This window comes from Phyllobates terribilis, unplaced genomic scaffold (assembly GCF_046119375.1).
Source record: "Phyllobates terribilis strain yellow unplaced genomic scaffold, ASM4611937v1 Scaffold_4__5_contigs__length_816908805, whole genome shotgun sequence".
NCBI lineage: Eukaryota > Metazoa > Chordata > Amphibia > Anura > Dendrobatidae > Phyllobates > Phyllobates terribilis.
Window position 1 is genome coordinate 52,351,127 of NW_027362764.1, and position 13,938 is coordinate 52,365,064.

The following is a 13,938-nucleotide window of genomic DNA, read 5'->3' on the forward strand; positions in this document are numbered from 1 at the left end:
TGTGTCTCTGACCCTTCATTCAGCTGCTGCAGATCTGGAGACTGCCCTGGAGTGGTAAATGGCGTCTACCGGCGGCCCAGCCTATCCTCACCATCAGGGGCTCTAGTGAAGACCTGGTAGACACTTAATAACACCCATCCAGGGTAAGTCCAGCTGGTAGCACAGTGGGTCCACACCCACCAGTGTTAGTCAGCATAAAATTAGCCATAATTCTCTGGAACATTTACGTGTAATCTTTCTTCAGTGGGTTTTTATTGTAAACCTTTGTCTAAAAAAAAAAAAAAAAGAATTTATGCATATTGGGAAATAATTATTTCTTCCTCAAGGTTGGATGAACTTTAAGCATCAGACTTGTAATGTGTGAGTGTCCGGGCAGACGGGTCGGTGGCGTGGATCCATCGAGGCATCCAGTAATGAGTCAGCCAGTCGGCTCGCCCCGGGTAATACTTCTCAAAGATCTGACGGTAGAAGTAACCTTCCTTTGTCTTGGGAGAATTAAAGGGAAACTTTTCGGCAGATTTCTCCACCATTGTGTCATCGACCTGGCGATAAAGAAACAATGGACATTCAGTTCTGCAACAATGTATCGAGTCGAGGTTCCATCAGCTCCTATGAATGTAAGAACGGCGCAGCATGACCCAGAAGATAACTTGTGACCACAGCTTTGGAGGCTGGGAGCTGGACAGGCGGACGTAGCAGAGCTAAGTATGTTATAAAGGAGTGAGACTATTATTGTAATGCAAGGAGTGCAGAAGAAATTCTACTCTGCTTCATCTGTAAATGGAATTGGTTGTTAATTTGTATGATGTGGTGCGATATCATTTAAACATTAGTGACTAAAAGTGGTTAAAATGCAGGACCCCGATCCCCCACCAAACTATTCGAGTTACAAAGAGGTTGAACAGACAGTTGCTGCCGTTACATTGAAATCAACGGCACATACAAAAAGAGTCGATCCTGCAGGGGACGTCTGACTAGAAGAAGCCAAACCTTAATTTTCATATTCTACCACAGGAATATTATTATTTCAGAACCATGGACAGCATCACAGCTGAGATAGAGATGTAGCAGAGCTGAGGTTGTCCTTTAAAGTCTACCGATAATAACAAAGGAAAACAATCAAAGTCGCTGCAGGTCTGTATCTCTAGGCTATACCAGATGTAGTGCAAACAAAATTGTAATCCACCTTTGTTTTGGGCTTTTCTATTCCTCTCACTTTAAAAATTGAAATATTTACTCCACAAGTTTGTTGAGATGGAAATCAGTCAGTGTCAAAGCTGTGCACAAAAGTCTCTTCTCCGGTTCTACCTCCTCTATCAAATATCACATAGAAAGTAAACTGCAGCTTCATCCCCCTCCTCCCCCCAACTTATTGTTTTATAGGAGATTGATGTTTTGATAACTAAGGAGGTTCTTGACCAGAAGAGCAGTATTATAGTAGTTATATATGTACATGGGGCAGTATTATAGTAGTTATATATGTACATGGGGCAGTATTATAGTAGTTATATTCTTATACATAGGGAGCAGTATTATAGTAGTTATATTCTTGTACATAGGAGCAGTATTATAGTAGTTATATTCTTGTACATAGGAGCAGTATTATAGTAGTTATATTCTTGTACATAGGAGCAGTATTATAGTAGTTATATTCTTGTACATAGAGGGCAGTATTATAGTAGTTATATTCTTGTACATAGGGGCAGTATTATAGTAGTTATATATGTACATGGGGCAGTATTATAGTAGTTATATTCTTATACATAGGGAGCAGTATTATAGTAGTTATATTCTTGTACATAGGAGCAGTATTATAGTAGTTATATTCTTGTACATAGAGGGCAGTATTATAGTAGTTATATTCTTGTACATAGGGGCAGTATTATAGTAGTTATATTCTTGTACATAGGGAGCAGTATTATAGTAGTTATATTCTTGTACATAGGGAGCAGTATTATAGTAGTTATATTCTTGTACATAGGGAGCAGTATTATAGTAGTTATATTCTTGTACATAGGGAGCAGTATTATAGTAGTTATATTCTTGTACATAGGGAGCAGTATTATAGTAGTTATATTCTTGTACATAGGGGGCAGTATTATAGTAGTTATATTCTTGTACATAGGGGCAGTATTATAGTAGTTATATTCTTGTACATAGGGGGCAGTATTATAGTAGTTATATTCTTGTACATAGGGGGCAGTATTATAGTAGTTATATTCTTGTACATAGGGGGCAGTATTATAGTAGTTATATTCTTGTACATAGGGGGCAGTATTATAATAGTTATATTCTTGTACATAGGGGCAGTATTATAGTAGTTATATTCTTGTACATAGGGGGCAGTATTATAGTAGTTATATTCTTGTACATAGGGGGCAGTATTATAGTAGTTATATTCTTGTACATAGGGGGCAGTATTATAGTATTTATATTCTTGTACATAGGGAGCAGTATTATAGTAGTTATATTCTTGTACATAGGGGCAGTATTATAGTAGTTATATTCTTGTACATAGGGGGCAGTATTATAGTAGTTATATTCTTGTACATAGGGGGCAGTATTATAGTAGTTATATTCTTGTACGTAGGGGGCAGTATTATAGTAGTTATATTCTTGTACATAGGAGCAATATTGTAGTAATTATATTCTTGTACATAGGGGCAGTATTATAGTACTTTATTCTTGTACATAGAGGCAGTATTATAGTAGTTATATTCTTGTACATAGGAGCAGTATTATAGTAGTTATATTCTTGTACATAGGAGAAGTATTATAGTAGTTATATTCTTGTACATAGGGGCAGTATTATAGTAGTTATATTCTTGTACATAGGAGCAGTATTATAGTAGTTATATTCTTGTACATAGGAGCAGTATTATAGTAGTTATATTCTTGTACATAGGAGCAGTATTATAGTAGTCATGTGTAACTTAGGGTACACTGTTTTTTGTCATGTAAGATATATATGAAGATGATATCATTATAACACAACCACTTATTAAAATTCTCTGTTCCTACAGAAGTAACTTACTGTCGGAGAGAAGTATTGGTAAGACTTACAGAGTGATCTGGAATAGTAAAGAACATTACTTCCCAAAGTGTTTTTCCATGCAACCAATGTAAATAATTTTATGCCCAAAAAATGACAAAAGTATTGGCTAACCAGAAAAATTATATTTCCATCCATGTAACCAAAGATTTTTTTTTGAGCGATTACTTCAGGCGCTTTTGTCAGAAGGGGCATTCACATCTGAGTCACTGTATAAATGATGCGCAATGATAGTGGTTATATTAAAAACAAACCTAACAAAACTAGTGAAAGAACAGTACAACACCTCCCCCTTGTGGATAAATGGGGAAATACACCTCAAAATCTCAAATCTCATGCATTCAAAATTCAGAGATTATACACTGCGTTATGACTTGTGAAATTGGTAGACACTTGATCTGAGGGGTGCCAGGAGTCAGCCCCCCACTGACTGAATATTTATGGCATAGATTAAAAATACGCCATGAATATTAAAGTCACATGGCAGCAGGGCCGGCATCACCACCCAGCGCACTCGGGCAAGTACCGGGGCCCTGAACAAACAGGGGAACCCACTCATCGGCGTGGACACCAGCACGCTATGAGGCCCGTGAGTCGGGGTACCCCCCACATCATTGTTTCAAATACTCACCTCTCCCCGTTCCCCACAGCTCCGGTCTCTTCAATGTCTTCTGACTCTGTGACGTCTCAGCGCAGAGGGAATGATGATGTCACTACAGCGCCCTCTGGGCTGAGCAGTGCAGAGAGCCAGAAGACGCTGAGGAGACCGGAGCTGCGGGGAAATGGGGAGAGGTGAGTATTTGATTATTTATTTTTTTATGTATGGAGCCATGGGCGTACCCACCATGGAGCAGGGGGGGGCAGCTGCCCCCCCCTAGAAGCAGGCACACAAGCCGCACACCAGGGCCGGCGTCAGCACCCGGAGCACCTGGGCAAATGCCGGGGCCCTGAGCAGGCAGGGGGGCCCCTCACCGTCAGCGCCCGCTCCCCCCTGCTTGCTCAGGGCCCCGGCACCCGGCACAATACTTACCCCTCCCCGTGCCTCCGCAGCAGCTCCTGCATCCTACGCGGCTGCTGCACTGTGACGTCTCAGGTCAGAGGGCGCGGTGACGTCTTTACACCGAGCTCTCTCCTCAGCAGTCACAGCGCAGAGCGGGAAGACGCCGGAGTCCGGAGCAGCGGCAGCAGGTGAGACGTGAGGTGAGCATTTTGATTTTTTTTTTTATTATATGGAGGCCTGTGGCAGTATAAGGGAGGGGGGTGAGGTGGGGGTGTGTGACATCCTGCATGGGGCATTATAAGGGGGGGGTGACATCCTGTATGGGGCATTATAAGGGAGGGGGGGTGACATCCTGCATGGGGCATTATAAGGGAGGGGGGGGTGTGACATCCTGCATGGGGCATTATAAGGGGGGGTGACATCCTGAGTGGGGCATTATAAGGGAGGGGGGGTGACATTCTGCATGGGGCATTATAAGGGAGGGGGGTGTGTGACATCCTGCATGGGGCATTATAAGGGGGGGGTGAAATCCTGCATGGGGCATTATAAGGGGGGGGTGTAACATCCTGCATGGGGCATTATAAGGGGGGAGGTGACATCCTGCATGGGGCATTATAAGGGAGGGGGGGTGACATCCTGCATGGGGCATTATAAGGGAGGGGGGGTGTGTGACATCCTGCATGGGGCTTTATAAGGGAGGGGGGGTGTGACATCCTGCATGGGGCATTATAAGGAAGGGGGGGTGTCATCCTGCATGGGGCATTATAAGGTGGGGTGACATCCTACATGGGGCATTATATGGGGGGGAACAGCCTGCATAGGGCATTATGTGGGGGAAACAGCCTGCGTGGGGCATTATGTGGGGGGAACAGCCTGCATAAGGCATTATGTGTGGGGAACAGCCTGCATGGAGCGTTATATGGGGGCCAGTATTCTGTATGGTGCGTTATATGGGGGCCAGTATCCTGCATGGAGCGTTATATGGGGGCCAGTATTCTGTATGGAGCGTTATATGGGGGCCAGTATTCTGTATGGAGCGTTATATGGGGGCCAGTATTCTGTATGGTGCGTTATATGGGGGCCAGTATCCTGCATGGAGCGTTATATGGGGGCCAGTATCCTGCATGGAGCGTTATATGGGGGCCAGTATCCTGCATGGAGCGTTATATGGGGGCTAGTATCCTGTATGGAGAGTTATATGGGGGCCAGTATTCCGTATGGAGCGTTATATGGGGGCCAGTATTCTGTATGGAGCATTATATGGGGGCCAGTATCCTGTATGGAGCGTTATATGGCAGCCAGTATTCTGTATGGAGCGTTATATGGGGGCCAGTATTCTGTATGGAGCATTATATGGGGGCCAGTATCCTGTATGGAGCATTAAATGGGAGCCAGTATTCGGTATGGAGAGTTATATGGGGGCCAGTATTCTGTATGGTGCGTTATATGGGGGCCAGTATCCTGCCTGGAGCGTTATATGGGGGCCAGTATCCTGCCTGGAGCGTTATATGTGGGCCAGTATTCTGTATGGAGCGTTATATGGGGGCCAGTATCCTGTATGGAGCATTATATGGGAGCCAGTATTCTGTATGGAGCGTTATATGGGGGCCAGTATTCTGTATGGAGCGTTATATGGGGGCCAGTATCCAGTATGGAGCGTTATATGGGGACCAGTATCCTGTATGGGGCATTTTATGGCTGCCAGTATACTGTGTGGAGCGATTCGCCGGTTTCTGAGCTATTGTGGAATTTACAATAGGTATCACTCATGTAATGTAAGAAGTGAAATCTTTGCATTGTACTATATATATATTTCTCTTCGGTATCTGTGACCATGGCTTGCCCCCCCCCCCTAGTTTTGATCCTGGGTACGCCCATGTATGGAGCATTACATGGGGCCTATTATTCTGTATGGAGGACTATGTGGGCCCATTATACTGTTTGGCGGACTATGTGGTTCCCATAATATTGTATGGAGGACTATGTGGGGCCCATTATACTGTATGGAGGACTATGTGGGGCCCATTATACTGTATGGAGGGCTATGAGGGCCCATTATACTGTTTGGCGGACTATGTGATGCCCATAATATTGTATGGAGGACTATGTGGGGCCCATTATACTGTATGGAGCAATATATGGGGCCCATTATACTGTATGGAGGACAATGTGGTGCCCATAGTATTGTATGGAGGACTATGTGCTGCCCATAATACTGTATGGAGGACTATGTGGTGCCCATAATACTGTATGGAGGACTATGTGGGGCCCATTATACTGTATGGAGCAATATTTGGGGCCATTATACTGTATGTAGGACTAAGTGGTGCCCAAAATACTGTATGGAGGACTATGTGGGGCCTATTATACTGTATGGGGCACTATGTGGGGCCCATTATTCTGTATGGAAGACTATGTGGGGCCCATTATACTGTATGGAGGACTATGTGGGGCCATTATACTGTATGAAGGACTGTGTGGGGTCATTATTCTGTATGGAGGACTATGTGGTGCCCATAATACTGTATGGAAGGCTATGTGGTGTCCATAATACTGTATGGAGGACTATGTGGTGCCAATAATACTGTATGGAGGACTATGTAGGGCCCATTATCCTGTATGGACAACTATGTGGTACCCATAATACTTTATGGAGGACTATGTGGTGCCCATAATACTGTATGGACAACTATGTGGTGCCCATAATACTGTATGGAGGACTATGTGGTGCCCATAGTACTGTATAAGAAATATCTGGTGCCCATAATACTGTACGGAGGACTATGTTGTGCCCATAATACTGTATGGAGCACTATGTGGTGCCCATAATACTGTATGAGAAATATGTGGTGCTCATGATACTGTATGGAGGATTATGCTGTCCAGTATAAAATTATAAGTCTGCAGTCATTTTGTATGACTGCAGACTTTTGATTCCCCCCACCCCCGAGGATTCGAAAGTTTCTTAGTTATTGTAGAATTTACTATCACTCATGTAATGTAAGAAGTGAAATCTTTGGCATTGTACTATATCTATATTTCTCTGCCTTATCTGGGCATCATGAATCCTGGTATGTGTTAAAAGGACCCTGTGATGAATGACGGCCGGTGGGTGCAGCTCTCTGGCGCCCCCTTACCTCTCAGGTGAGTCAAGATACTGCACCTAGAGTAAGTGGTGCCAGGAAGCTGCTACCAGCGGGGGAAAACACGGTGGTGTGTTGTCCCTTACACGTCACCAATCCGTGACGCCACGATACAGGCACAACTCTGGTGCCCCCTTGCCTCTCAGGTCAGTCAAGGTACTGCACCTAGGGTGAGTGGTCGCCGAAGAGGCCGTCCTGTAGCCCTCTGGGTATTTGAGGCCCTCTGCAGTGAGGGCGGTATATATATTCCCCTGGCTGCGCCAGTAATATATATCCACACCTCCGACCGTCACTGCCAGCCTTCCTCAAATCCCCCAGATGGTATGCTGCCACCAGTTCTCGTTTGATACAAGCCCGGTCCGTTAATAGACTTGTATCGGGTCAGGAACCAACCCGGTAGCGTTTCAGCCAAGTGTTTCCGGACCAATGGATTCGTATATGCAGAGTAAAGGGTACAGCCCACAATTAATTTATGATTTAATCGATTATAAGAATACACTAGATTACAAGGCCATAAAATTAACTATACAACGGTATTTGGCCAGAATAAGAGCTATAACAATTAGAAATACAAAACACAGGAATAACAACGATAAATCAGTTATCGTTCTTGTGGTGCAAGGGAGGATTTGCGATCCCACAGGTTCAAGCTTAGTTGCAGTCATCCAAGCCTCAGTAGCACATGGCATAGGTGCTCCTCCCACTCAGAGACCTGGACCCGACGTTAGGAGTTGTTCACATCATCTCCTGGGTCATACTGAGGGGGTTTCTGGCTGTCGGCTATACTAAAGTCCTGTCACGCCCACTCTTGGTGATGTCAGTTTACTAAGACCCACCCCCCCTACCAATGCTCATTTTAGCTTCATTTTAGAAAAGTACCCATAACTTTCCCTGGGGTGACCTCATCGTATCACCAGAGGTCTCGTCGTGATCCTACTCTTCTGGAGAAGCTATCGACTCTAAACATGCCTCCCCTGGGCCCTTGTATATGGTTCTTCTAAATATCCAGCTTTCCAGGCCACTCATGGATTTATAAGTCCCATGATTGTGTCCGCGGGCACCTTCCTCACATGATACATTTAATTTGGGTTCCCTAACTTGTATCGTGTGGTTATGAATGGATAGTATCTGCAGCTGTTGGCGGCCATTTTCCACAAGGAAAGCACATGGTTTCTTCAAACAATGGAAAGGTTTGCAGGCTTGCACAAATGGTTTGCTTTTGGTTTCCAGTGACATCAAGGTGTTAATTACCCCCCTGGGGCCTAGCTGACTCTGTCCTGCTTGGACACAGAAAAACTGGCCCATCTATTTACCATATCAAAGAAGTTTCTGGAGACTGATCTCCAGAGGTGGGGGTAAATTGCTCTGTTTGCCAAAGGCTGCAGAAATGTGACATGGTAGAAGCTGTGTGACAATAGGGAATATCCTCAGGTATGAAGTATCATACCTAAGATGGCGGCTGACTTTCATGACAGACCCACTGAGATTCTTTTGCCCGGGGCCCACGAACACCTGGAGCTGGTCCTGCATGGCAGGAAAGTGCAGCAGCCTGAGCTTCTTGTGAGACAGTAGATAGATTTCCGTCTACCACAGACTCCCAGCAGACAATGCCGCTCAGCTGGAGTCACTGGTCAGACCAGCCATCACTGAAGAAACTGCAGGTATAACCCAGATGTAGTAACACTGCTGCCTGTCTTGCCCTCCCCCTTCCTACATACTGTATACATAGGGGAGGCCCGGCAGAGTCGCATATACTGCATATATTTTATATATATATGCATGCTCCCCCCGCAGCTTCCTAATTTATCTCAGACCCCTGTACCTGCTGTTCTATATGCTCCTGCAAGATGGAAAACCAGGACTTCTTTGTGGAGCTCAATCCATCGCTGAACGCTTCCTTGGGTCTCCACAGAATGTCTTTGGGGATGAGGTCGGAGCTCTCGAAGGCTTCTCTCAGGAGGTATTTTTCGACGCCATTCTGTGCAGAATAAACTATAGTCAGAATGTGGCCCCATCCGAGGGCAACAAGTACAATGTACATAATAAAGCAGAATACCGCACCTTAGGTACCCGCAGCTCGGGGGGCAGAGAGAGGTAGTATGCAGTAAAGCGGTGATCCAGGAAAGGCACGCGAAGTTCAAGGCTGGCACAAAAAAATTACAGATAATGTGTATGCAAAATGTTCTGCATAATATCAACATGCTGCATAATAGTAATGTGCTGCATAATAGCAATGTGCTGCAGAATAGTAATGTGCTGCATAATAACAATGTGCTGCATAATAACAATGTGCTGCATAATACTAATGTGTTGCATAATATCAATGGGCTGCTTAATACACTGCGTGCAGAATTATTAGGCAAGTTGTATTTTAGAGGATTATTTTTATTATTGATCAACAACTATGTTCTCAATCAACCCAAAAGACTCATAAATATCCAAGCTTAATATTTTTGGAAGTTGGAGTGTTTTTTTTTTTAGATTTGGCTTTCTTAGGAGGATATCTGTTTGTGCAGGTAACTATTACTGTGCAGAATTATTGGGCAACTTAATAAAAACCAAATATAATCCCATCTCACTTGTTTATTTTCACCAGGTAAACCAATATCACTGCACAAAATTTAGAAATAAACATTTCTGACATGCAAAAACAAAATCAACAAAAATTAGTGATCAATATAGCCACCTTTCTTTATGATGACACTCAACAGCCTTCCATCCATAGATTCTGTCAGTTGCTTGATCTGTTTTGATCAACATTGCGTGCAGCAGCCACCACAGCCTCCCAGACACTGTTCCGAGAGGTGTACTGTTTTCCCTCCCTGTAGATCTCACATTTTATGATGGACCACAGGTTCTCTATGGGGTTCAGATCAGGTGAACAAGGGCGCCATGTCATTATTTTTTCTTCTTTTAGACCTTTACTGGCCAGCCACACTGTGGAGTAGTTAGATGCATGTGATGGAGCATTGTCCTGCATGAAAATCATGATTTTCTTGAACGATACCGACTTCTTCCTGTACCACTGCTTGAAGAAGTTCTCTTCCAGAAACTGGCAGTAGGTCTGGGAGTTGAGCTTCACTCCATCCTCAACCCAAAAAGGTCCCACAAGTTCATCTTTGATCATACCAGCCCATACCAGTACCCCACCTCCACCTTGCTGGCGTCTGAGTCGGAGTGGAGCTCTCTGCCCTTTACTGATCCAGCCTCTGGTCCATCTGTAGCACCCCGAGGGCTCGGCTGCTACAGGGGTATTGCACCTCAGACCAGTGGTGTGGTATTCCACTCCCGGGAAAGGATGGAGTGTGGACCAGGACTCAGTAAGCTGCATGCACCACACACACCCCATTTCCGAGGAACAGACCAACGGTGCTCCCACTAGACAGAGTGCAGGCACGACAGTTTCTGTTCCTGGCTGGAGTGGGGAGGGGAAAGTACACCCAGTGGTGTAGGAGCAGATAGGGGTGGGTTTCTGGGCATAGGTAGGAGCCCATTGGTTGCTAGTCACCTGGGCTCACACATAGAGGGAGGTATATAAGGTGGGCACCATCTTAGATCAGTGTTCAGTTTAGGCAGGAGGAGAAGAGGAGAGGAGCTCAGCCAGAGAGGGCTGACAGGGAGCTGTGGCTCAGTCTGGGCCCAGCTCCAGAGGCAGGCCTGGAGTGGAGGCCAGAAGCAGCAGAGAGAGAGAGGAGGAGGAACAGAAAGGAAAGTAAGAAAGGAACTGAAACAGAGGAGAAAGGAGGCGAGGAACACAGAGAAAGGCCCAGAGACACGAAGGCAGAAGGAACCCCATATGCCCAGAGGAGATACTGGGTGAAGGGTTGGCAGAGCAGGGTACCGGAACCCGAATTGGTGGAGGCAACTAATCCTCAGCCAAAACCGGAGGTTGTGACCACATCTTGGTGCGACCCCTCACTACATCCACCAGAAAGGCATACCACATAGGGTCAGGGAAACCGGAGAGAGGTTTCGCCAACAGAAGGCCCGAGGAAGCTGGACAAAGGTGGGTCACTGGTGGGGACGGCCAGTAGAAAGGAAGAGAAGGGAGCTCTGAACCACACTCTGGAATTGCCTGGGAGTTGACCGAGTCCCTCACCTGGTGGACGCAGCACGGCTTGGGCAGTCATCGCCTGCAGCATTGGCCTGAATAACAACCGTGAGTAAAGCTTTGGAAACTGCAATTACAAGTCTCTGTGTTTCATCGCCGCACCAGCACCAACAGTACTGGGACACTCACACCATCACTCCCATCATCATCCACACTAACTGCCCTGAGGCAATACTCCTCCCGTGGGGAGTCATCCCATACTCAGCTGCACAAACAACATCAGCCTCAGCGGTCTGCAGCGCAGCGGCGGTCCCCACTGACCGCAATCCACGGGTGGCGTAGTCGGACACTTATTCCAATACAAATAGACTGCCACTGGTTTGACCACCCTGGGCACGGACCGGGTCACCGCCACACGGAGACTACAACCCCCAGCGATCCGGCTCCGGGTATTCCCCTGCACAGCACAGGCCCAGGGGGCGAGTCACATCCATCTGGCCCATCAAGAGTCACTCTCATTTCATCAGTCCATAAAACCTTTGAAAAATCAGTCTTAAGATATTTCTTGGCCCATTCTTGACATTTTATCTTATGTTTCTTGTTCAAAGGTGGTCGTTTTTCAGCCTTCCTTACCTTGGCCATGTCCCTGAGTATCGCACACCTTGTGCTTTTTGATACTCCAGTAACGTTGCAGCTCTGAAATATGGCAAAACTGGTGGTGAATGGCATCTTGGCAGCTTCACGCTGGATTTTCCTCAATTCATGGACAGTTATTTTGCGCCTATTTTGGCCAACACGCTTCTTGCGACCCTGTTGTCTATTTGCCATGAAACGCTTGATTGTTCGGTGATCACGCTTCAAAAGTTTGGAAATTTCAAGACTGCTGCATCCCTCTGCAAGACATCTCACAATTTTGGACTTTTCAGAGCCCGTCAAATCTCTCTTCTGACCCATTTTGCCAAAGGAAAGGAAGTTGCCTAATAATTAAGCACACCTTATATAGGGTGTTGATGTCATTAGTCAACACCCCTCCTCATTACAGAGATGCACATCACCAGATTTACTTAATTGGTAGTTGGCTCTCAATCCTATGCAGCTTGGAGTAGGACGACATGTATAAAAAGCATCATGTGATCAAAATACGCATTTGCCTAATAATTCTGCACAGTGTAGTAAGATACTGCGTAATATCAAAGTGCAGCATAATAGTAATGTGCTGCATAATACTAATGTGCTGCATAATAGTTATGTGCTGTATAACAACAATGTGCTGTAGACATACAAGTCTTCTTACTGATGATTGAGCTGTTTGCAAATCACTTTGTGAAGCACAAGGGTAATCAGTTGAGAGGAGCTCAGAAAACAAAACAAATAAGAGTTAAAAACTCTCCATTAAACTAAGCTCAATGACAGATTTTCAGTTAGCTCATTCTGCAGCCAAAAACCAAATGGTGCAAAATTTTTAAATGAAACCCAAATGCAAAAATAATTTTTCACCCAAAATACATGCATTTAAGTAAAAGAAAAAAAGATTGCTTCCAAAATTGTCCTCAATGTGATGCTCACCCATGTGCAGCGGTCGTCCTATCAGCGCGAAGCGCATCGAACAAGTACAGCTCTCGTAGTAATCGCTCGCTGTCTTCTGCCGCCTCTTCCTTAGAAGGGGCCTGTAAAAAGATTGTAAAGCCCAACCGCATCAGCAGCGAATTCCAGGCATGGGGATATCAATAAAGTGATGGGTATGTAACAATACCCCCGTATATTCCCCTCTGTATCCGCCATCAATGCTCTGCACAAAGATAATCAATGTTTCGCTATACGGCACAACTCTTATCTCTTAGGGTAATTTGCAAAACAAAAAATTGCTGTAATGAAAAATTATAAAAAATTCTCTTGATGTAAGAACATTATTCCCACCCAATATGGGAGGATTATTAACCTTGTGGAAGTAGATGTAGCCCTGGGTGAGCTCGTCGGAGCCTTCCCCGGAAAATATCACCACGCTGTTCGTCTTTTTTCTTATGTACTTGGAAATTAAATACATTCCTGAAAAATATATAAAAAAATATTACTATTAATATTATTTGTACTCAATATTTTTGTGAAAACTAGTGATCTGCAGCTAGTAGTGTTTTTTTTGTTATTGCGGAGCCAGCAGTGACCATACAGGGGTAAATACATACAACCCCTGGCAAAAATTATAGAATCACCGGGCTCGAAAAAAAGCAGATCACAGACATGGCACAAAACTAAAGTAATTTCAAATGGCAACTTTAGGGCTTTAAGAAACACTAAAAGAAATCAAGATTAAAAATGTTGTACTCAGTAAGGGTAATTTTTTTCAGACCAAGCAGAGGGAAAAAATTATGGAATCACTCTGTAAATTTTCATTTCCAAAACTAACACCTGCATCAAATTAGATCTGCTCGTTAGTCTGCATCTTAAAAGGAGTGATCACACCTAGGAGAGCTGTTGCACCAAGTGGACTGACATGAATCCTTGGCTCCAACACGAGAGATGTCAATTGAAACAAAGGAGAGGATTATCAAACTCTTAAAAGAAGGTAAATCATCACACAATGTTGCAAAAGATGTTGGTTATTCACAATCAACTGTGTCTAAAATCTGTACCAAATATAAACAAAATGGGAAGGTTGTTAAAGGCAAACATACTGGTAGACCAAGGAAGACAT

General features: G+C 44.7%; 1 protein-coding gene across 1 annotated transcript in view; it reads right to left on the reverse strand.

Annotated features, from left to right (window-relative positions):
* Positions 1-230: 230 nt before the first annotated feature.
* Positions 231-13,938, reverse strand: part of LOC141264912 (asparagine synthetase [glutamine-hydrolyzing]-like) — a 186,559-nt gene continuing 172,851 nt past the window's right edge. Inside the window, exons 8-12 of the mRNA XM_073677324.1 lie at positions 13,186-13,292; positions 12,813-12,913; positions 9,257-9,338; positions 9,018-9,173; positions 231-542 (exon numbers count right to left, since the gene is read on the reverse strand). Of these exons, the coding sequence (XP_073533425.1) occupies positions 339-542; positions 9,018-9,173; positions 9,257-9,338; positions 12,813-12,913; positions 13,186-13,292 (650 nt within the window). The 3' untranslated portion in view covers positions 231-338. The remainder of the gene's footprint in view (positions 543-9,017; positions 9,174-9,256; positions 9,339-12,812; positions 12,914-13,185; positions 13,293-13,938) is intronic.